The 22700-nt window shown below is 38.0% G+C and overlaps 1 protein-coding gene across 3 annotated transcripts in view; it reads left to right on the top strand.

The window, feature by feature from the left end:
• The window catches only part of LOC113053170 (Krueppel-like factor 12), a 37722-nt gene that overhangs the window by 5076 nt on the left and 9946 nt on the right, over positions 1 to 22700 (top strand). For all 3 annotated transcript variants that reach the window (XM_026217964.1, XM_026217965.1, XM_026217963.1), the window contains exons 2-3: positions 11995 to 12077; positions 18526 to 19027. In XM_026217964.1, coding sequence (XP_026073749.1) covers positions 12012 to 12077; positions 18526 to 19027 — 568 coding nt within the window. In that variant the 5' untranslated portion in view covers positions 11995 to 12011. The remainder of the gene's footprint in view (positions 1 to 11994; positions 12078 to 18525; positions 19028 to 22700) is intronic.

The following is a 22700-nucleotide window of genomic DNA, read 5'->3' as shown; positions in this document are numbered from 1 at the left end:
AATTGAGCTACAGGAATATATTATATATGTGTGTGTGCGTGCGTGCATGTGTGTGTGCGTGTGTGTGTGTGAAAATATACAATCTGAGATTATCCTGAGAATTTATTAATTTAATTAAAGAACAGATTTGGGACATTTATATATATATATATATATATATATATATATATATATATATATATATATATATATATATATATATATATATATATATATATATATATATATATATAAATATATATATACACACTCTAAACATGGTTTAATCTGAGACTATCACGATCATAAATTGGATTATTTATGTCATAAACAATTTTAGGCTATTTTCCATTTGATGTTTCTGAGCAAGGTGACTCCCTGAGATTATCACAATCATTCATATTTATTTATTTGTCTATTTATTTGTTAGTTATATATTCTATTTAAATTTTATTCAATTTATTTTATTGGTTTATGCTCAAACTCATACCTTACATCTAAATCTGGATACTAGCAAAAAACGTGGAAAAGTAAACTGAAAAGCAGGCACTGCATATGAAGCATGAACATAAACCCAGCTGCTGATTCTATTAAGTGAGGCTATGGGTGCCAGAATGGGTCAAATTTCAGGTTAAAAATACCCTCACAAGGACTTCCTGTATTATTAATGTTCAAGTGAGTTGAACTCTGAATTTTTTGCTCTGTAGTTGTTATTTCACTCAGTGTGGCAAGAGCGCTGGTTATAGATTTGCAGAGAAAAACAGAACGTGCGAGATGAGTGTGTGCCTCGCTTCGTTTGTGTTGTGATAGTGTGTTTTCTTGTTTGGCATAAATGCCATTGCTCAACCAGAGAGTGTGTGTAGGAGGTTCTACAAGAGGATGTGAGCTCTGTAAACATGCACGTTCTGAAATTGTGAATCTGGGTTTACGCAAGGGAGATTTTTGTGTAGCTCCATTCTGTTCACATCTAACTTACTGAAATTCTGTAGGTGTTTAGTTGCAAACTAGAAGGCAAGTTTGTGTTTGTGCATTCATACCTGGTTGGGTGATCTGAAAGTGTGTGTTTATGCGTGTAGGGGGAGGGGGCTGGTGCGCAAGGCATTGAAAGGCTACAGAGAGGCGTCTTAAAGAAGCTCTTCGCCAATAAGGCTGGAGGATGCAGATTAATTAACAGACTCACTACATTGTATAACCTGCACTGCTATGCATACTGTAGTACGACTGCTCTTATTTCCATGTGATGTTCGGTGACCAATAGAATGACTATGAATGAAAAGGCAATGATGGCAGTTGTGTAACTGCAAGTGGCATTTAAGCGTGCCATTGAATTGCTATTATTTATAAAAAAAATCACAAGTGCCGATTCAAAAGCATGTGGTACAAAAAGACTAATAAAAATTCATTATTAAGATGTTGCACAATGATAAACAGAACTGTTGGAGTGAAGAGGTTATAGCTGTGCTGTATCGTGAATAAAACACAGCTGCTGACCAATCAGAATCGAGGAATGGAACTAACAGTTTTATAAAATGTTACATTTCTATTTCAAATAAATGCTGATTTTTAACTTTGAAAATGTCTACTAAATATTGAGCAGCATAGCTGTTTTCAACATTGATAATGTTAAGAAATTATTGTTTAGGACCATGTGATCTAAAGACTGGATTAATGGCTGCTGAAAATTAAGCTTTGCCATCCCATGATTAAATTACATTTTACATAATACATATTAAAATAGAAAATAATGATTTTAAAGTGTAATTTTTTTTCGACTGTGTGTTTTGTCACATAAACACAGCCTTGATGAGCACATTTAAAAACTTGTACCGACCTCAAGCTTATGAACACTAGTGTACATAATTTGTATGTGCTTTTTATAAGCATTTGGTTGAGTGAATCACACTTTACTGTTGTAAGTATAAAGGTGAATATTTGCTCTCTGACAGTGCACAGCTCGAGTGTGAAGCCGTGTTGTTGTTTGCACATCTGTGTGTAAAGTTTCGTTTGGATGGAACTTCTACCTTTCCAGCAAACAGACCTTCCCTGCGGTCCACAGCTGGTACAAATGCAGATGGCCCTTAAAAGTTAGCTTTGGACAACTTTTAAATGGATTTACTTGAATGCTGGGGCAGCTGTGAACGCCTTCTTAGCAGGATTAGGCTTTGAGAGGTGGGGCATTATTCTTAACTGTCAATCACATCACAAGCAATTGTGATTGGATGACAAACTGGACGTGCATTACTAATTGGAAAAGCTATGTTGTTTCATTGTTGGTTTCTTAATTTATACACGTAAATAATAGTCATGGCATTTTCCAAATAAGCCTGCAGTACTAAAGAACTTTTTAGTAAGACTGATAACCTTGGGCTGGGTTCATTAAAATTAAAAGTGGATTAATAACATAGAATCAATGTGAAATTAGTTTTTTCAATGTGAATGTGATTTTTTTTTTTTTTTCGAAGTTTTTAGCTTTTTTTTTTGTTTTTTTTGTTTATTTTGTTTTAGTAATTTTATTACTTCAAATTAAATGTATTTCATTTAAATTTATAAAAAGGATAGTCCTTGATTATGACTGGGTGAGCTGCTTTTGAAGCCATTATAAAATACTCTACAAATACACATCTGTGACCTCATTACATCAGTATTACTGCACTGCTGTCTGTGACTATATGTTGCTTGATAACCATTCTAATAAACATTGTGGAAGGATTATTAATGGGTTATCAATAAATTATTACTATTATTATTATTATTATTTTTATGAAACCTTGCCAGCTACATGTAGTAACCTGTTAGTAGCAACAGGTGAATTAATGACTGAATTATTGATCCATTGAGTCCACCTCTCTGCAGCTAATACCCTCTGCGGTGACCACTCCGCCCATTCCATACCTCTCGGAGCAATTGAGGTTTTTGTGTCAGGTCTATTTTAAAGCACAGGCCACTGAGACCACAGCACTTTAACTAAAGGGGGAAGGGAAGAGGTGTGCTAGCATTGGCTGGGGTCGCACCTCCCTTTTGTGCAGCCTACCATTGCAGATTAGTACTGTGTAGGTAACAGCAGATTTCTATGTATTTAATTTTAGGGCTGGGCATTATAGCTAAGTAATTAGATTATTTTGTTGTTAAATTCTATTCTGAATTAAGAATAAATATTTTATTCCACACACCATTTTACTTTTTATTTTACTGAAACCTTAACAACCAACAATTGTTGCAGAATTTTACATCGCCAGAAAAATCACTGCAAATTTATTGTGAATATTTAATATATCATCCTGCCTTATTTCAACTTTGTTACTGTTAAACCAATATAAAACTATACTGAGATGAATATACAGTGTACGTATGTGTGAGTACAGGGGTGATATGTTGGAAAATCATGAGAAATTTGTCAGAGGTCAGACAGATTTGGCAGAGAAACCAAAGCTCAGGAAGCCAGACAGGTTTACGAGAAGCTGCAAAACCACGTGAATGAAAAAAACCCACAATGCCTTTGCTTTAGCGGTAAAGACGCCCCTTTGCCGCTCAGTTAAAAGCCTGTCACTGTACATTCTGAAACTTCAAACAAAATAGCTAAGCTCTGACTAAATGTGTAACGGATGTGTTTACTGACACTAAGCCCTTTAATTCTGCCTTCACAAACTTTGAAACAGATTATTCAACTGAAAATGCTGATTAGGAACAGGTGACCAGGAAGATCCACATATTGCAGCTGTGTAGATGATGTATATTTTCTCAAAAACAGTTGTAGTATTTTTCTTAGCATTTACATGGATTCAGCTGAACGTTATTTTTGTGGTTTTAAAAAATGATGAGTCGACTCTGTCCCCTCTTTTCTCCTTGATTACCTTTTACATGTTTATCTTGTGCTATCATTTATCTTGTAATATCATGTACTATGGGAAATGACTTTTTTAGATTAGGCTAATAGTTGTGAATCATGCTTATGTTTGAAAGCCTAATGGCCACTTTAATAACCGATTTCTTTCCTTTTCTGAATTCTGAACAAACTGAATGGCAGAAATAGCCATGATTTCTCTTGCGCCAACAGTACCAGAGTTTGACAGTGTCCAGCCGTTTATTTGCAAGTGGTGCAGACTGGGCTGTTTCTCTTGGGCTGAGCTGTCTTATCCTCATTGGAACACTGACACAGGATCTCCCCGTGCAGAAATAGCTAGAGCCCAAGGGCAGCTTGCTAGACTACGGGTGCTTCCATCAGCCTATGTTTTGGAAAGTTGGCCTAGTGTTTACAAGAGCCTCAGCGTTCTATTAAAGGTCTCTTACTTCCTATCAGGTGTGTGAGGCCTAGTGATGGGGGTAACGGGGTCAAATTGATGTACAGTTCAGCCTTTTGACAGCTGGCAACCAGCATTTGACTGTGCTGATGGGCTTTTAGGGCTTCTTCTGGGCGAACTGGATAATACTCTGTGCATCTTGATTGCATCGACACGGCTCTAAAACCAGTATTTGAGAGTAGTGCGTTCCCTTGTGACCTCATTTTTTTGTTTAGAAGAGTTTATCTGGTCATGTCTGAGTCAGAGTACATTTGTCACACTCAGAAATATAAAGAAAGCTACAAGACAGCAAATCTGCTATGTTGGGGGCCCGAGTGAATGACAGGCATTGTTGTGTGGCTGTTTTTAGCCAGAGGAAAATGGCAAAGTGGGCTCCCTGAGGTGAAGCACTACCGTCCGGATGCGCAGGGAGGAGAACACACGCTCATGTTATTTATCCACAAACTCGGCTGGTACTGAAGCAGCACATCTCTCTAGAGCTCGAATCAAAGGTCCCAGAAGCGGCCAAAGTCTTAGGGCAGACTTGCCTGCCAAGGAAAATGTGCCTTATAAAATGGAAAGTCTGAAGTCATTCACAGTATGCCAGAAAATATTAACCCAGAAATACAGTCCACAACGAAGTATGTGAAGCATTGGGGTTAGAATCCACGAAATCCACCAGAAAGAGATGTGAACGTGGGTGTGATTGGATGCTATGATGTTTTCTGAAATGCATTCGCTGTTCAGTTTGTGTGAGGGAAGACGTTTTGTTGGCCATCAAGAATTAAGTTCCTCTTCAAATGCAGTACATGCTCAGACAATACATGACCTTAGATGTGTGAGATGAACTTTATGTTTCACTTCTGAAAAGTTTTCAAGTGTGCAACAAAAAAAGTGAAAGTGTCGGATGGTAGTGCTTTAGTATTACATATGCATATTCATATATATAAGTTCTTGATAGTGAAACATTAAGCTTATCAAAAAATGAGCCCTCTGTCTTGATAGGTTAACTAATTAAGAGTTACTTTGTCCAGCATGACAGTAAATTGAAAGGTGGTATTTAGCCTGCATGTTCTCTGCTGGGGACGACAGAGTGCTGACTCGTCATATTTGCTGTTTATGAGGCCTCTAAAGAGGGAAGTGAGCTTGAGCTTGAGCTGAGTTCTGTCTTGCAGACGTTGTCTGGCAGTGGCCAGAGGAAGCCTTATTCTCATTGCATCATGTGGGGTTTTTGTGTGTAAATAAAATTTTTGACTTAAGTGGTTACAGGATTTTTATGAGGAACATCAGCAGGAACTTTATTTTTATAAAATGCATTAATAGTATTTTGACTTTGGTCCGTAGCTTTTTTTGCAAACAACAAAAGACTGTTTGTCTAACCAACTTCGTGAAGCCTCCTTACAGACAGTCAGTGTTTTTACAGTCTGTTGGTAGCTAGTGAATCCAAAATTGCAAACTTCAACTTTAATTTTTCCAAAGTGTTCGTGTTTTGCAACTCAAATGACAAGGTAATCGATTTATAAGAGCTCAGTGGGGAGCAACTCTCAATAGCTCTTCTCCTCAGTGTGGAGTCTGATGTTATGTAAAATGCTGTTCTTTTGCTCTGGTTGAGCCATAGAGGCTCACTTGGCATGTTTGAGTTCAGTGCTCTTGTCTGGCTCTTGGCTGGGCTCCAGTGCTTAAATCTCCCTCCCCATCCACCTCCTCCTTCTCCTCTCATCCCCATCCGCATTTCCACCCTTCGGCCCATGGCAGCAGGACCAGCCTCTGTGCCACAGATGCCCACAGTTGCTCAGGGCTCTCGACATGGGAACAAAGCATTGGCAGGACCAAGCCAACCCGTCTGTTAGTGTGCTACTCCTCCAGTGCAAAAATCTAAAATTTCAGATATGAAACGCCTCCAAGCAGTAGGAACATAATCCTGCTCCTCTTTCTTTTCTGCTCATGTTCCAAATTTATTTAATTTTTTCTTCTTATTCTGAAATTTTGGAATATTTTATTCTAGGTTATATAATATATCGGTATAGTAGCATGTCATTTATCGGCTGATATTACACTTTTTTTATATTGTTGAATATATATTGGCCTACTGTACAGTATATTGACTATTCTGTTGTTTATGGCAGTGTTGTTGTTAACTAAAACTAAAACTATTAATAGTTTTTTGCTAATTGAAATAAAGCTGAAATAAAATTTAAATGTAAGACTTATTTTACTTATTTTAGTTAGTTACCAAGGCAAAGTTGAAGTACTGAAATTCATTTGCAAATGACAAGTGAACATAGCCAAATTACTAAAACTTAAATTTAAATTAAAAAGATTAATATCAGACATAACACAAAATCAATTATCTGCTTGTCTGTATCAGCCAGAATAGATGTCAAACAAGTTTTATACATCTTAAGCCTCAACAGATTTATATAACTCTAGAAATACCTCCAAACCACTTAAATAGAGGCTCCTTCTGTGCACTGCAACACCCCTCACATCAATGGCACACCAGGCTTGGCTAGGCAGAAAGTTACACAATGAGGTATGCAACGGGCTTCAGGGGGACAAGTTGAATGCTCTTTAAATCACTGTGTAGCAGGGTCAGCGTGGGGTCCAGGAAGGTCAGGCTTTTCCACCCAGACCTGTCACCTCATATTGATCCGGTCATCATTCGTCGGGGTCTGCTTGGTGATTACGCCCCCTGCGCAGTGTCTCTGCCGGCACCCAAGTCTATAGGGGAGTTCTGAAGCTACGGCTGGGCATGGAAGTGCCAGCCAATCCCCTCCCCTGGCTCCCCCATCCTCAGCCGGAATCAGATCCCGGACGGGCCCCCTCCCTGTTGCCCTGTTTCCAGTTGAATTGCCCTCATTCTTCTCAGCGAGCCTCTCGGGGGACGGCTCCAGCCGTGCATGGCAATGAGATGCCTGAGCACTCAGCCACTGCACCTCCCATGCTCATAACACTCACACCTGGGATCACCATTTCATTTCAGCATCCCGGTGAAATGGAAAGGTGATCTTAATCTCTCTCTCTCGCTCAGTTGCTCTCTTTCCATTTCTTCAGGTCTTTAAAGCAATAGTTGCCCCAAAATGAAAATTCTGTCATCAATTACTCAACCCTGTGTCATTCCAATCCTATATAGCTTGCTTTCTTCTGTGGAACACAAAAAAGGATATTTTGAAAGATGTTTCAATGGGTTTATTGACCATACAATAAAAGTCAGTGGGGTCCAAACTTTTTTTATTTATAGTATGGATAAAAAATGAAACATCCTTTAAAATAAGAATATCTCCTCAAACCTGTATGACTGACTTTCATTTGAGGAACACAAAAGATTATATATTGGAAAAAAACATTTTTTTTTTTGTCCATAAATTGAGCGTTGATGGGGTCCAAAGTTTTATATTATTTATATTATGGATAAAAAAACTGATGAGACATTCTTTAAAATAAGAATGTCTTTCCAAACCACTATGGCTTTTTTTCTTCTGGTGAACACAAAAGAAGATATATTGAAAAATGTTCCAGTCGTTTTTTTCCCCATGCAGGGTCCAAAGATGTTTTTATGTATTGTATGGATAAAAACAGTTGAAACATTCTTCAAAATATCTTCTTTTGTGTTACCCACTGACGGAAATGCATACAGATCTCCTCTTCTCTGTGTTTAATCAAATTGAAGTCAGTCCATGGCAATCAAATGGTATTAAAACTAAAGATTATGCGTGATCCATAAACAATATCATTACATCGAAGTCTTAATGTGAAAATTCCTTTGTTAGGGTCTTCAGGGTAATACACTGATAATATACTTGATTAGATAAATCACACTGATTTGACGTGGAACACTTGCGCTGTTTGGAGGAGAATGGACCTAGAATTAGTCATTTTACTCTTGCCTCTTGCATCACCTTGGCACTGTTAACTACAGTTGGCGATACACCATCCTCCATCACAACCTCTTGATTAAGTGTTAATCAATTGGAGCTAAAATAGACAAATTGTGCCTAAACGTTAACCTCATGGAACTGTACTCAATTATGCTAATAATCTGTTCATTTGATGGTTAATGAAACAACTGAGACCTTGCTCATGGTATTGATTTCCCATTTGGAGCTCTCTTAAGGGACAAGGTTAGTTAGGCAAGAGGTTGGATCATTTATCTGATCTAATGATCAATGTCTCAGAGTCATATGCTTACACAATACACATGAGTGTGATGACAGCTCCTTGGACACACACAAAAAAGATTGTCGGCTCTTGAACAGCGAGTGCCCTGGTCAACTGTGAAACCTTGTCAATCCAGAAGGACAATAACCCTCTGAGCTCCAACTTGAGTTGCCATGGCAACATTATCTCAGCCTACCACTACCTGCAGCCATTGGACATCTTGATCACAATATCAATCCAGTGCACACGGATTAGCTTGGAAGCACACTTGGTCAATGACGATCTTTTGTAACATGATACATTTCTTAACTGTCAGTTTTGACCAGTTAAATGCCTTCTTGCTGAATAACAGTGTCAACTTATTTCCGTTTCAAAATAAAATTCTTCAGTAGTGTATTTAAAATGTTTTTGATATGGTCAGATGTTTAATTGTTATATATTTTTCAAAATGTTGGGAAATCGTTTGATCTGTTTACTGTTTGACACAGGGTTTTGTCATTTTGCATGTTATTTTTCTCAGTAAAACTATACCATTTTATGAACAAATTAATACTTAAATTATTAAACATGACATGACAACATATTAGTCTTTTTTTTTTCTCATAGCACAATGACTACTAAAACAATAACTGTTTGAAAAATGAGCACTGCCTGTAAAAACATGAAAATGTTGGTTCATCCGGTGGACCGTAGTGTTCTCTCATCTTCACCAGAATGGGTTCAGCCCAAGTGCTGAGTCGAGATCTGGGCCTCATTTCCTGCCGCCCATGCCAGGAGTGAAGTGTAATAGAGATGTTTAGAGCGTATCTGCTTGCTTGCATTCCATCATGTGCTGCTGCTAAAATAATAAGTGCATGGGTTACTTCGGGACACATCCCTCTGAGCCACAATCGCATTGTTGTGATTGGCTCTTTCATGAAGTTCCCTTTTTCTAAGAGTCGTAACAACTCCGAAAGCCACACTGACCATGTTTGCAACACTCTGTCACATCTAAGAAAGTCATTTTGACAGGCAGAGATTTATGCTCACTCTTTTCTATCCTCAAGACAAGTCATCTGTCTGTTTGTTTGTGTGCGAGCTTGTCCCTTCCGACAGGAGAAACCCAAACAAACATGAGGAAACATGAATATTGCATTTCCCAAGATGCCCATGCGTCTATTAATGTGCCTTTATGGTGTTAAACATGGTAAATTGAGTAGACGGGGGAGAGAAACTGTCTCGGTGGGAGTGCTGGAGCGTCTCACCTCCCCATCATGCAGTGCTCCAAGAGCCATATTAGCTTGTAATCAGATTCCAGTAGTTCATTAAAGCTGTCCTTGTGCATCCCTTGGATGTTTAGGGAGGTGGCCACTGTTTCATGTGTGAGAGAGCTTGTAGAGCAGAGCCCACTGTAAAGCACAGAGCTGTAACAAGGCTGGGGTCTTTGTTCCGAGACTTAGATGCCGGAGGGGAGTTTGCACAAGGACATAGATTCTGTTAGAAAGTCTTGTCATTTGTGTGAATATACAAGAAGAGAAATGTCAGGAGACTCTGATGATAGCAGTTTGCGTGCTCGTATGTAGATGTGTTTTGTATGAGTGTGTGCACGTGTTTGCTAGCATAGCTCCATACAGACATGCAGCTGGTCGCCTAGGTGATGCTACATGTTCTTTCCTATCTCCTCTCCACCTGTAGCTGGTTTTTGGTGAGTGCATTGGCTCCGTTTTCCTGTGGCTGCCGTCACATCATCCAAGTGGTGGTGGTTTGAGGAGAGACCCCTACATGATTGCAAAGCTTTTTGGGTGTACAACATTACACAATAAAGCGCTATATAAATGTATCATTCATTTAATCATACCAGCCCCCTTTACACCTGACATTAATGAGTTTCCGGTGAACGGATTATTGAAAAACCTTTCAAAAGTTGGTCTAGGATGGATTTTGAAGGGTTTTTAGAACATACATCCTATTAATTATTCAAATGTTTTAGGAATTGGCATATTAATAGCCAGTAAAGTTGTCAATGATGATGTGTTTTTTTTTTTTTTTTTTTTTTTTGTGCAGCAAGACTTTATTTATACTATATATATATATATATATATATATATATATATATATATATATATATATATATATATATATATATATATATTTATTTATTTATCATTTTAAATAGCCTATGTTATACAGAGTATGCGGATTAGGTGAGCTCTATGTGTTTTATATTTTACTCTATTTTCTGCATAACAACACCAGACAGAGGGACCTTTGCATTTACTTGAATATTTATTAATGTACAATGTCTCTTTTTAAATAAATGACTGAATCAATCAACTTACCAATCAGTTTTATTACTTTGGATATAACTGGTTACCTTGAATATAATTCTATGTCACATTGAGTTGTGGAAGCAACATTTTTACAAATCAAAGTCAAAAAAAAAAACTGACACTAACAACTGATTTTCTTAGAATTATTCATTTATTTATCTACTTATTTGGCTGGATTAGAATCATTTTTTTTCTTTTCAAAGGGAGAGTTTATATCATGTGAGGATGCTGCAGGTGACAGATTATATATAGGCTTTTGTCACATCAGCTGGAATAATTAAACATATTTTGATGACGAATTGTAATACAGAAAGGTAAAAACTACAATAATTAGTGACAACTGGGGATTCACCTATAGTCAAAAGCAAAAGACGTTTTAAGCGATCGTTAGGTTTAATCACCATTTGTAGTGCTATTTATTGTAATGCTTTTTTTCCTCAGTTGGTCAGAACAAAAGTGGCAGACATGTTACTTGTTCAAATGACGTTCCCGTGAAAATTTTAATTTGGTCATACTTCCAAGACATAGAATCTGTAATTGTGAAATGCAGTATCTACACCGGTGCGGTGACTGACAGCCACACATACTCCACAAACATTAGATACATCCGTGGTGAGGAGTCGTGGCTATGCGCAACTCATGTAATGGTGATAATTCCACAAATAACTGCAATTGAATGTTTCAAATGGAGATGGCGACAAAGAGGCTAAGCTGTAAGCAGTTCTGGGTGGTTTGACCAAAAATCTTTAGCACTGGGTTTTTTGTTCCATGATTTATCACGTTTTTTTCCCTGACTGTGCCTTTGTCCGAATCAGAATACATGAAACAGTTAGGGTTAGGGTTTCATGTATTCTGATTCGGAATATAGCTGATGGAGTGGCTTTGGAATTCAAGGGGGATAGAATTTTCGGTGTTTATTCACATAAAATCATACTTCATTCTGTATTTATCCTGTATTCCTTCAGCATTGACATGATTGAGTGTTATGGCTTTCTTACTATGCTACATTCTGTGTCACTCAATCTTCACAGTCATTTAGATGTAAAATACCAGCCAACATACAGCCCAGATGCGTTTGTTTACCCTCGGCCATAAACCAGGACTGTTTACTAACTGCATTCCTTGATGACATCATTGCCTGTTGCATTGTAGCCTGTGCTATTGTTCGGAGCATGCTAGGTCTGATTCAGTTGTGGAAAAGGTGAGAGGAGTCACACGCAGCAGCATTCTCATGCCTTTCTCTTTTTATCTCCCTCTCTCTCGGCTCTCAGACGCCATCAATAACAGGATGTTAATGCTAGACGGAATGCCTGCAGTCCGAGTCAAAGCAGAACCTCTGGAATCTGAGAGAGGGGTAAGAGAACAGTTGTTTTTCATACAATTTTTGTCGTAACCTCCAATCTACACTCCCATACCACCCTCTACTTCTTTCACCCCTCACACACTCACCCCCTCACTGTTATACCCCTAATTACTCCCAGGTGCTTGTGTGTGTGGAGCAGCCCTGATGTGGAGAGCCACAGCTGGAGCAGGAATGCATCCAGGGCTTATAGTCAGGGCCACTGCAGCCAGGGCAGCCATTTTGGCAGGGTTCAAGCACAGATGCAGAGACACTGAGTCATTCTCTCTTTTTTGTCATTAATTCTTCATATGCTGCTTACCTAAGTGCACTTGTACTGTACATGATCATCCAGGCTGTCCTCCAGGCATTATCAGAGTATGTATTGTTTATACTATATATTAGGGACCCCAAGGGGCCTGTAAGAGGGTGCTGCACTCTTATAAACAGCCCCTAAAATATACATAGAATACATTAGTCTTAAGTATTTTTACAAAAATTCTTGCTGAAATACTTCACACACTCAGAAAATAAGGTAAATGTATTTTTAAAATGTATTACTATGTAGCAATTAGGTACTAATATGTACTTTTAAGGTACTAATGTGCACTCTTTAGGGGTACAGAGGTGTACCTTTCCAAAAGGCACTGCCCCAGTGACAGCTTTTGTACCAATTTTTTCAGATCATGTAGGACAACTGCAGATCATTTCAGAAATAATTGTAAGAGAAACAAATGGCAGAAATATATGTTATGTATTGTATACTTTAGGACTGTCAATTAAAATGATACTTTATAATTAATGATTTAAAGGGGGGGTGAAGTGCTATTTCATGCATACTGAGTTTTCACACTGTTAAAGAGTTGGATTCCCATGCTAAACATTGACAAAGTTTCAAAAATTAAGTTGTACGTTTGAAGGAGTATTTTTGTTCCAAAAAAACCTCTTCTGGTTTGTCACAAGTTTCGGAAAGTTTTTTTCGAGTATGGGTCTGTTTGACGTTAGATGGAGCGGAATTTCCTAAGAGCGCGCGCTCCCGTAGAGTAGAGCAGAGACATTCACTGACCAGAGCGATAGACCGAAATGTCACAAAAGAAGTGTGTTTTTGGTTGCCAGGGCAAGACAACCCTGCACAGATTACCAAAAAAAAAAAAAAAAACAGCATTAAGGGACCAGTGGATTGAGTTTATGACGGAGTTGTGCAAGTGTTTTTGTTTGTTCCCTGCATTTCGAAGATGCTTGTTTTACAAACAAGGCCCAGTTTGACGCTGGATTTGCGTATCGTTTATTTCTTAAGGATAATGCAGTCCCAATGAAAAAGGGTCACGATCGTGTGTTGGAACCGCATGCGGTGAGTAAAACTGCTTCAAATATCTCTGTGTTGTTAACTTAGCTATCAGCGCGTAAGCACATCAAGTAAACAACATGCGATGTTGTCATCAAACTGCACTTTCCACATGTAAAGCTTAAAAAAAAAAAAACGAAATAAAGTGGAACTTAACCTAACCGCTAAGTAAATATATACAGTTTCAGTACATAACACATAGAGACGTCGTTGCTGATGCTGCTCTTGTTAAATTTCAGCCTCGGGATCTGATTCTGGATCATAAATATACGCCGAATCTGACTGTTAGCCATGGTTTGTTTTGGATGTGTTTTTCCTCACGGTAATGTCACAGCTTCCAAATGCTCTCAACGCAAAAGCTTACTCGCGCTCGTGATTCTTTAGCTCCGCCCACACGTCACGCCTCCAGCCGCTCTGGTTTTTCCAGGAAAAATCGGTACAGACTATCTTTCTCTTATAAATTGTCACAGTGGGGCACTGTGACTAGAGACTGGCACTGGACTTAGAACACAACACACTAGGCATGCATAGACTTTTCATACAACAACACATATTTGTTTTGCGCAATGTAACACCAGTTAACACCAGGTATGTGTGTGTATGTAAATGATTGTGTATTGTTTAAGTGTTGATCCTGTTCTCACCATTTTTGTTTAGGTAAACACTTGGTGAGTCAATTTTTTTTTGTTAATTTGTGTATTGTTAAGAATACAAACACAACCGGTTGTTAAATGTTTGTTTTCAATTATCCACTTACATAAAGTAAACAGTCATACTTACGTACTGGAACATTTTCTCATAAAAAACAGAAGAAACCCAGGCACCACATTGCCACCATTTTTAAATGCCTGTTTCCCGCCAATAGAAGGCACACTTAATTGGTCTCATGCCGGAGGGGGAGATTGGTGTTTGTTTGATGCTTTGGTGAACCATAATAATGAATTTAGTTTGTGTTGTTTGAAATGGTTGTATATTTCTGCATGTTTTTAGTTCTAATAGTTATGCCTTTGTTACAATTAAGTTGCTATTTAATTGTTTTGTCTTTCTTGAACTTATTTGTTACCATCAATTATTTAATGGTTTAGTCCTAGGGGGAGGGGCTTATACTTTTTAAGTGTTTCTCTCAGTCTGGTAAAAGGAAGCTCGTAGAGTGAGTCGGGGAAAAGTTGCTTGCTTGATTTTTGGGTCAAATTATTGACATAGCCAAAAGTTTTGTTTGTACATTTAAACTTTGTACAATTTTTTTCTATTTTTTATTTGATGTTTTTCTACTTTTTGAGTTACACTGTAAATATAATTTGAATCATTTTGGAAAATCTTTGTTTTTCACATTTTGGAATAAACACCAACTTTTTGTCTTCATCAGCACGTCACTTCATTTTTTCACGCCTCCATCGGCCGGTACATCCAGAGCAGGGGTGCCGCCACTGCTTGAACACCTTGTAGCAGTTGGCACACCACTGTCTCTGTTACATAAATATAATAAAACTAAAGACTTTTTGGAGTTATGAAGGATGCAGTACTACTCTATAGGTACTCAAGATTAACAGGATATTGAGTGAAAACGAGCATTTCACCCCCCTTTTAACATTTTGTAACACATTTACTGACTTTAACATTATTAATTTTTAATTCTATAATTTTGGAATATAAGAAGTTTAAGATTGGGGTCAGTAATTTTTTTATTGTAATTTTTAGGTATTCATAATGGTGAGCGTAATTTCACCAAGTACAACATGTTCCTGCATCAACATCCTTGTTGATCCTGGAAAAACATTAAAATCAACCAATCAGAATTCAGATATAACTTTTCAGGAAATATCTGTTTTAGGCTTAAAATCAAAAGATGTTGATCCGTGTCGTACTTGGCAAAATCACGGAGACCATTTAAAATATATTTATAATTTAATTAAAATTATTTAATTTGATTTATTTATTATTTACCTTTATTCATCAAGAATTCATTCAATTGATCAAAAGTGACAGTAAATACAATTTGTTAAAAAGTAATGGCTGATGAAAATTCAGCTTTCCCATCACAGGAATAAGTTATATTTCAAAATATATTCAAATAGAAAAGCGTTATTTAGAATTATAATAATATTTCACAATATTGCAGTTTTACTGTTTTTTTTTTATCAAATATATGGAGCCTTTGTGTGCATAAGAGACTTCTTTAAAAAAAAACATAAAAATTGACCAAACTTATGAACAGTAGTGCATCTTAAAGATAAATAAATAAAAAAAATGTATATATTTAGTTTTTATTTGTTAGTGTTAAAAGCTAGGGCTGTCAATATAATAAAAATAATCATGATTAATCTAAACAACATTTATATTTTAGAAAACGGGATTGCCAGACCATGGTCCTTTGCATTAAAAAAGTTTAAAAAAAAACAAAAAACACCTGAACTATATAACTAACCTGTCAGCGTTATCATTAAGCTTTTACCTCAGCAATGCATGTCTTGGCATATAAAGTCGGTTCTGTGCCAAGTACATGAATATATTGGTCAAACCCAATTCATAAGTGATAGAGTAATTCAGTCATTCATTGTGATGCACCATTCAATGAACTGCTCCAAACTATTTGATCAATTAAAGAAAACCACAAAAGCGGATATGGATAGATGCACTATTTTCTTGGAGAGAGAACTTGTGAAAAGCTGCGTCTGAGAGCCAACAACATACCCTTGTTGTGTTCTACTTCTCAAGCCAGCAAAGCAACACCTTGCTTCCTTGCTGCAAAAGGCTGATAGACATATTTATCCATATGTGTAAAAATCCTGCCAAGCGCCAGGAAGTGTCCAACCTACACGATGACTCTTTGAAGTGCATCTCATCGCTCAAAAATGGTGGTTGTTCTGGTGGCCACTTGCCAAGACCTTACTGAGAATTTTTTGCCCCAGTTAATATGCCCTCACCAGCTAGACCGATATCTCACGTAGGATCCCTGAATAAAGTGAAAGTCATCAGTAAAGAGCCAAGGTGGAAAGTACAGAGGAGAGAGCTATTAAGGTTTGAAAACCTTTCTACAGAAAGTGATGTTCAAACAAGAACAGGAATCTGCCTCATTGCCTTTGATTTACACTTTATTCCGTATGAAAGGAGGTCATGTGTGATACAGTAAACCATAGTTCACAGTTTCACTTTGATACAGTTTACAGTTTCATCTGATTTTCTTTCCTTTACACATTTCCTCATGAAACACTGTTTGATTTGTTCAGCCTAATGGATCAGCCAGCGATACCATCTGAATAATTATGAGCACCTCACGAGTGCAGTTCTTGATTATCTGCATTTTTATCTTCAAGTGCTTCGAACCTGCCTTAGAGCAAAATAAAATCAGTGACTCAAAATTCAGAGCTCTACAAGGCCAAACTGACTACAGTGAAAAGAGATGAGATCTATTTGAGAAGGAGGTTTGTCAGAGGGGATGCAAAGACCTGAGGCTACAGTAGCCGCAGGCAAAGATCCGCACAATGTCCTATATACACACACAAACAAACAAAAAATCTTATGCCGTGTAAAGCCTCTTAAGCATACCCTGAAGGGTACATCACAGAATTCAATAGAACTAGAGCGAGAGTTCACTACAGACACTCTACTGAGTGATTTATAATTTTTTTCCCCCAGCAGGAATCATGGAGATTGCATTACTGCTCCAAGGTGTTTTTCTGAAGGAACTGACCAGAAACATGTTTTCCCTTTTGCTAGGAACACAAAGGATCTCTTAGGTACTACTGAGGCAGATTTTTCAATTAGATAGCGAGACTGATGATGCGGATTGGTCATTAGCGACACCTCCCTTCCTCTTTCATACAACCCTCATTAGTAGGTTGCTGATTGCATGCTATGCTAATAGAAATTCACTCACTGGGTTTGATTACCACCCTGTCTGTGCAGCTGTGCAGCATTTTTCAAGACTGAAACACTAAAATTCCCTAAAAATCTGACCGTGCTCTGCATTTATAACAGAAAAAAAAATTACATGCACCACATTTCCTATGAAATAAAGAATAGAAGTAGAAAAATCAGCATTCCACCTAAGGGTTATTATTTGATTTGCGACTGAATCAACAGATATATAACATTTTCTCAAAATGTTTAATTGTTAACCCATGTTTTCTGTATTTGTTTAATAACATCTTGCCATTTTATTTGTTTCAGAATATTTGTATTAATTGATTTTATTTATTTTTAAATTCTTTTGATTGTTAAAATGCTTAAAATGCAGTGAAGTTAGGGGAAAGGGTTAATGGGGTTTGGTGTAAAAATGATTGTTGAAGAAGCAGAAGTTTTTCAAATGGAAAATGTAAATATTTTAACTGGCCCACAATACAGTAATGATTTGATGAATGGGTTAAATGTCACACTTTGCAGAAAGGGGTCTCTGTTCTAAAAATACTGCTCCTTTCCCTGCCCAATCAAATCAGTATTGTAAGCCTGACCTTGAGGTCATATTGTCCTGACTTGTGAGCTGTGGCAGTGCACTCTGAACCCTGAATGACCCAACCTGGCTTTTTATGAGGCATGTCAGCATATTTAATTGCTTGACATTTGTTTATTTTTGGATTCAAATGCAGTTATATTGTACAGCATACTGCTGATTCACGAGTCGGTAAGTGACTCCACGTGTCCAGAGTAAAAATAGTATGAGCTCGGTGTGGATTTGTTACAGGCCCACTCAGTCTGCATAAAGAAAATGGAGTCTATAAACAAAGTCGAGATGTAATTCTGCAGCGGACCGTTTATCACATCTGCCGTCGCAATTGGAGAACTTTTCCCCTCAGTTTAATGAGCTGCTCTGTCATGATTAGCCGCCTGCTCAGGAGCGATCATTTCACCGTATGTACTTGCTGCAGAGAAGAATGCTAGCACTTTATTTACGCTGTGCTCTTGTGCAGACACCCATGCGAAGTTGACAGAGACGTCCCCACAATGATGTTCTTTTAGATGTGAAAGCTGCATTTTGTCCATGTTCCAGACTAAGACAACAGTTGCGAAAACGTGATGATATATTTGTGAACAAATGACTATAGTTTGAATCTCATTTATTTTTTTTTAGTTTCCGTCAGAAATGTCATTAACAAAACATTAGGTCTTTGTTTCTTACAGTCACCCAAAGTGCACGGCTATCCTGATATGGAGGCTGTGCCACTCCTGCTCAGCAAAGTGAAGGCCGAACCTCCAGAAGACCTGCTCTCGTCCGAGCAATTTCAGACCCAGACAGAGCCCGTGGACCTGTCCATCAACAAGACACGGACATCATCTCCTTCATCCAACAGCTCACCCATTACCTCAGCCTTCTCTCCATCTTCCTCTTCATCATTGTCATCCTCACCTTCCGTCATCACCTCAGTCTCCTCGGGAATGCCCTCCATTTTGACACCCGGGCCGTTGGTGGGTTCTGCTCATGGAGTTAGAGGCCAGCAATTTTTGCACATCATCCACCCCGTCCCCCCTTCCAGCCCTAGTAAACTTCCCAGCCAGGTGCACCGTATCCCTGTGGTGGTGCAGTCACTGCCCCTCATGTACACCACAGCCATACGTTCCCCTTCAACCCTCAACTCCACCATCATGTTACCTCTGCTGGACGAGGCCAAGTACCATGGCAAAGGTGAGGACCACTTTCTGGATTGTTCAATAATTCCTGTTGGTTCACTTATACTTGCTGTACACTGCTTTTTTTTATGACTCAGTATTTTTATCTAGTTTCCAAGTACAAATACCTAAACATTCTTAAAACAATATATATCTACTCGAGAAGCAAAATGAACATGAACATGAACTCTGACATTGTCAAAAAAAAATCTTTGAGTTTATGCCTAAATTAAGTGAAAAAAAAAAACACTTACTCAAGGGAAACCTAGATTGTTCTTACCCCATTGATATACTTTTTTTGTTTGTTTGTTTAAAGCAAAAACTCACTTTACTGATACATTTTCTGGAAATATGACACTTTCAAGTAAATGCATCTTTATTTAAAAATGTAAAGATATTTATATTGAAAAACAAGGCAAAAGGTGCTTATTATTTTTTGCAGTATAAAAAGGTCGGAGGTTTGCAAGTGGGAATAACTTGACAGTTTGAGAATGACTTGATCACCAGTGTGCCCCTGAGTGAAGCACTTAACATCAGCCTGCCCCAAGGGGAATGTTGAAATCTTACGAAATTGTGATCACAGGGGAAAATAAATAAACTGGAATTGGGAAAAACGAAAGCTGATTAAAAACATCTGTTTCCTTCACATTTGTTTTAGGGAAAGACTAGCTTCAGACAACTGCATCTCTCACAGAAAAACACAATAGTACTCATAATGATATGCAGATATGGGGTTGTTTGTCTTCAGCTGCATGTGTACTTCCTGCTGTTAGGGAGTATGTGCTGGGTGACAGGCCTTACACACTGTCTGCTTTTGAAGTGGTGGGCATATAAAGTAAAAGATTAATTTACTTTGCAGAAGTTAAAGAATTATTCTGGAATGCACATATGTCCACTGATGGACACTGTTAGTATACAAATTAAATTAACTAGTAAGAGTGTGAAAAATTATTGTCATTTTCCAAAGGGCTTAAAGTCCCCAAAGTTGACAAAACAACCATATATGAGTTTTATACGTTTATACTGAAAAAAAATATATATATTGTAAAAAAAGTTGTCTGGAAGGCAAGAAATGAAACTTGCCAACCTAAAACTACTGTGAAGCCCATATTTGTGCACTTAAGATCAACATATGTTGCTTTTCTAACAAACAGAACATTGTTTACTGAGATGAAAGTGGTTTCTGCAAACACAGGGTCTGCAGACAGGTCTCGGCCCCTCGCCGCATGCCCTAATCAGAAGCACGTATCTTGCATGGTGCCTTCCCAAACTCTGGAGACCTCACCGATGGTACTTTGGGTCTGCTGTTTAGGGTTGGTCTTCCTGAAGGGCGAGTTTTAATACTCTGGCGCTAAGCCATGATGCTCTGGGTGTTGCTGTCAAATGGTGTTCGGGCCGAGCGGAGGGGACAAGGCAGCTGTTTGTTGCTCAACCTCTTGTTTATCTGGGAAGGGTGTCCATCCCAAATGGTTGGGCAGGGCTGGGCATCCTGCTAGAAGAAGGATTTAAATACTGGGTGTCTTGCTCAGCTTCAAGGAAAGAAATAGAGGAAAAACAAGGTTAGCATAATGGGGTGGGGCGGATATTGAAAATGGGTGGCACTGCGAGCAGTCAGGCACAGAGCAACATGGACTCCACCCAGAGTTCTCTGGAGCAGCACAGAGGAAATGGGGTCGGACCTGGGAGGGGTCAACATGGTAGCAGACGATGATATGCTTACATGATAGTTAGTCAGTCACTGTCATGTAAGCATATCATCATCTGTAACATTATGTCTGCCACCAGTAACATTACAACTATTTAGAGACACAAGTATGAACCTTATGTTCGGAAGTGCACCGATCGGCAATGCTTACAAGTAAACGTTCATGAATAAATGTTTTCGTCATGGCCAGTGACAGCTGGAAACACAATGGACAGCGCACACTTTCACTTGCACACGCATACTCATGTACAGGTTGCCAGGGGGAGGGGGGGGAGAGGGGGTGTGCCCTTCTCCACAGCCCTGTCTCCGGCTGAGTTACCATGGAAACAGGCTGTGGCTGGAAACAACAGGAGAAAGAAATCATGGGGTTTGCTTCACCACCTTCATGAACTCTGCTTTTGTCATTGCCTTTATATGGATATTGTTTTAAGGAATATCCGGGCAAGCAATGCACTGTAGGTAAACTGAATGGATTATGGGGGAGACGGTCCACAGAGACAGAGTAGATTATTCACAGTAGCTGTCTACAGCATCCATACTATAGAGTATATTCAAAATTAATGTTTTCTTTTAAACAGATTTAGTTTAACATATTTTATGTAAAGTATATAGCACATTAAAAAGTGCTGCACAGTTCAGTAAAGAAAGTTATAAAAAAAAAGTAATGTAAAAAACTACAATAATACAATTTTAATAATAATATGCAAATTGGAAGTTAGAAAAAGCATTTATTGAACTAAAAATAATCAGGGGCATTAACAGAATACAAGTATGATTTTAAATCTGTTTGAACATAGCTTCTGCTATAACTGATTTATGTCTAGCCTGAGCAGACAGAATGGAGAAGGAGAGAGAAGAGCTCCGGGCTCTTGTAATGTGTCCAATTAATCTTTCATTGAAATCCTCCATCAGTTTTGCTGAGCGTTTGTGGCACTCTAAAGTGGATGTTTAAACTACCCTTGGAAAGGCATAGAATATGTTTTGTGCTGAATTTGATAATGACTAACAGTAAAAGGCAATAGGTATGAAGTTAGGACAGTGCATGTGACATTCAACCTTTTCGTGACTAGTGGGTTCTCCTCAAAAATGGTGTGCTGGTCTGTTCTTATAGCATTGCTATAATACATATAACAGATATACTGTACATATATACATACACTGCCATTCAAATGTTTGGGGTTGGTAAGTTTTTTTTTAGTGATTTTTCTTTGCTAATTTTTATTAATATTATTAAAACAGTAATAACATTAATTTTGTGAAATGTTATTACTATATATATATATATATATATATATATATATATATATACATATATACAGATAGATAGATAGATAGATAGATAGATAGATAGATAGATAGATAGATAGATAGATAGATAGATAGATAGATAGATATTTTAAAATGTAATTTATTCTTTGATGGGGGAAAAAAAGCTGAATTTCATAAGCAGTATTATTCCAGTCTTCGATATCACATGATCCTTCAGAGATTATAGTGTATATGAACATGAATTATATCAGCATGTAGTCTGGTTTTCCTGAGGTCCATTGTTTGTAGGAGCAGCTCACAAAAATTGCTCTGATGGTAGGAAATTTGTGGAATTTGGGTATGAGTCATGATTTACTGTGTATTTTTCCTTAATCATGTCATTTTTTCAGTAATCAATCACACTATAAAACCACTGACAATCGACAGAGACCTAATTGTGAGTTTTGCTCAAAAATGCCCCTGAGACCATATAGCTGACATCGTAGGTGTTCTTATCATTCATACAGAAATTCATAAATTGGCAGCATAACTATGTCCAACACCCGAGAAACAAAGGGCAAGTGGCAGCATAGCTCTGTTGCCTTTAGACGTTCTCTGGGCATCTGATCGCCTGTGCTGGTGTCATACCCGCAGGACACACTGCCCAAGGCTGATTGGGAGACAGCACGGACACCTCTGATCCGGGATCAGGTCTGACAGACTGCTGAGAGAGCAG

This window comes from Carassius auratus, chromosome 34 (genome assembly GCF_003368295.1).
Source record: "Carassius auratus strain Wakin chromosome 34, ASM336829v1, whole genome shotgun sequence".
In the NCBI taxonomy this organism is placed as follows: domain Eukaryota; kingdom Metazoa; phylum Chordata; class Actinopteri; order Cypriniformes; family Cyprinidae; genus Carassius; species Carassius auratus.
This window is presented reverse-complemented; position numbering and strand designations above follow the sequence as displayed.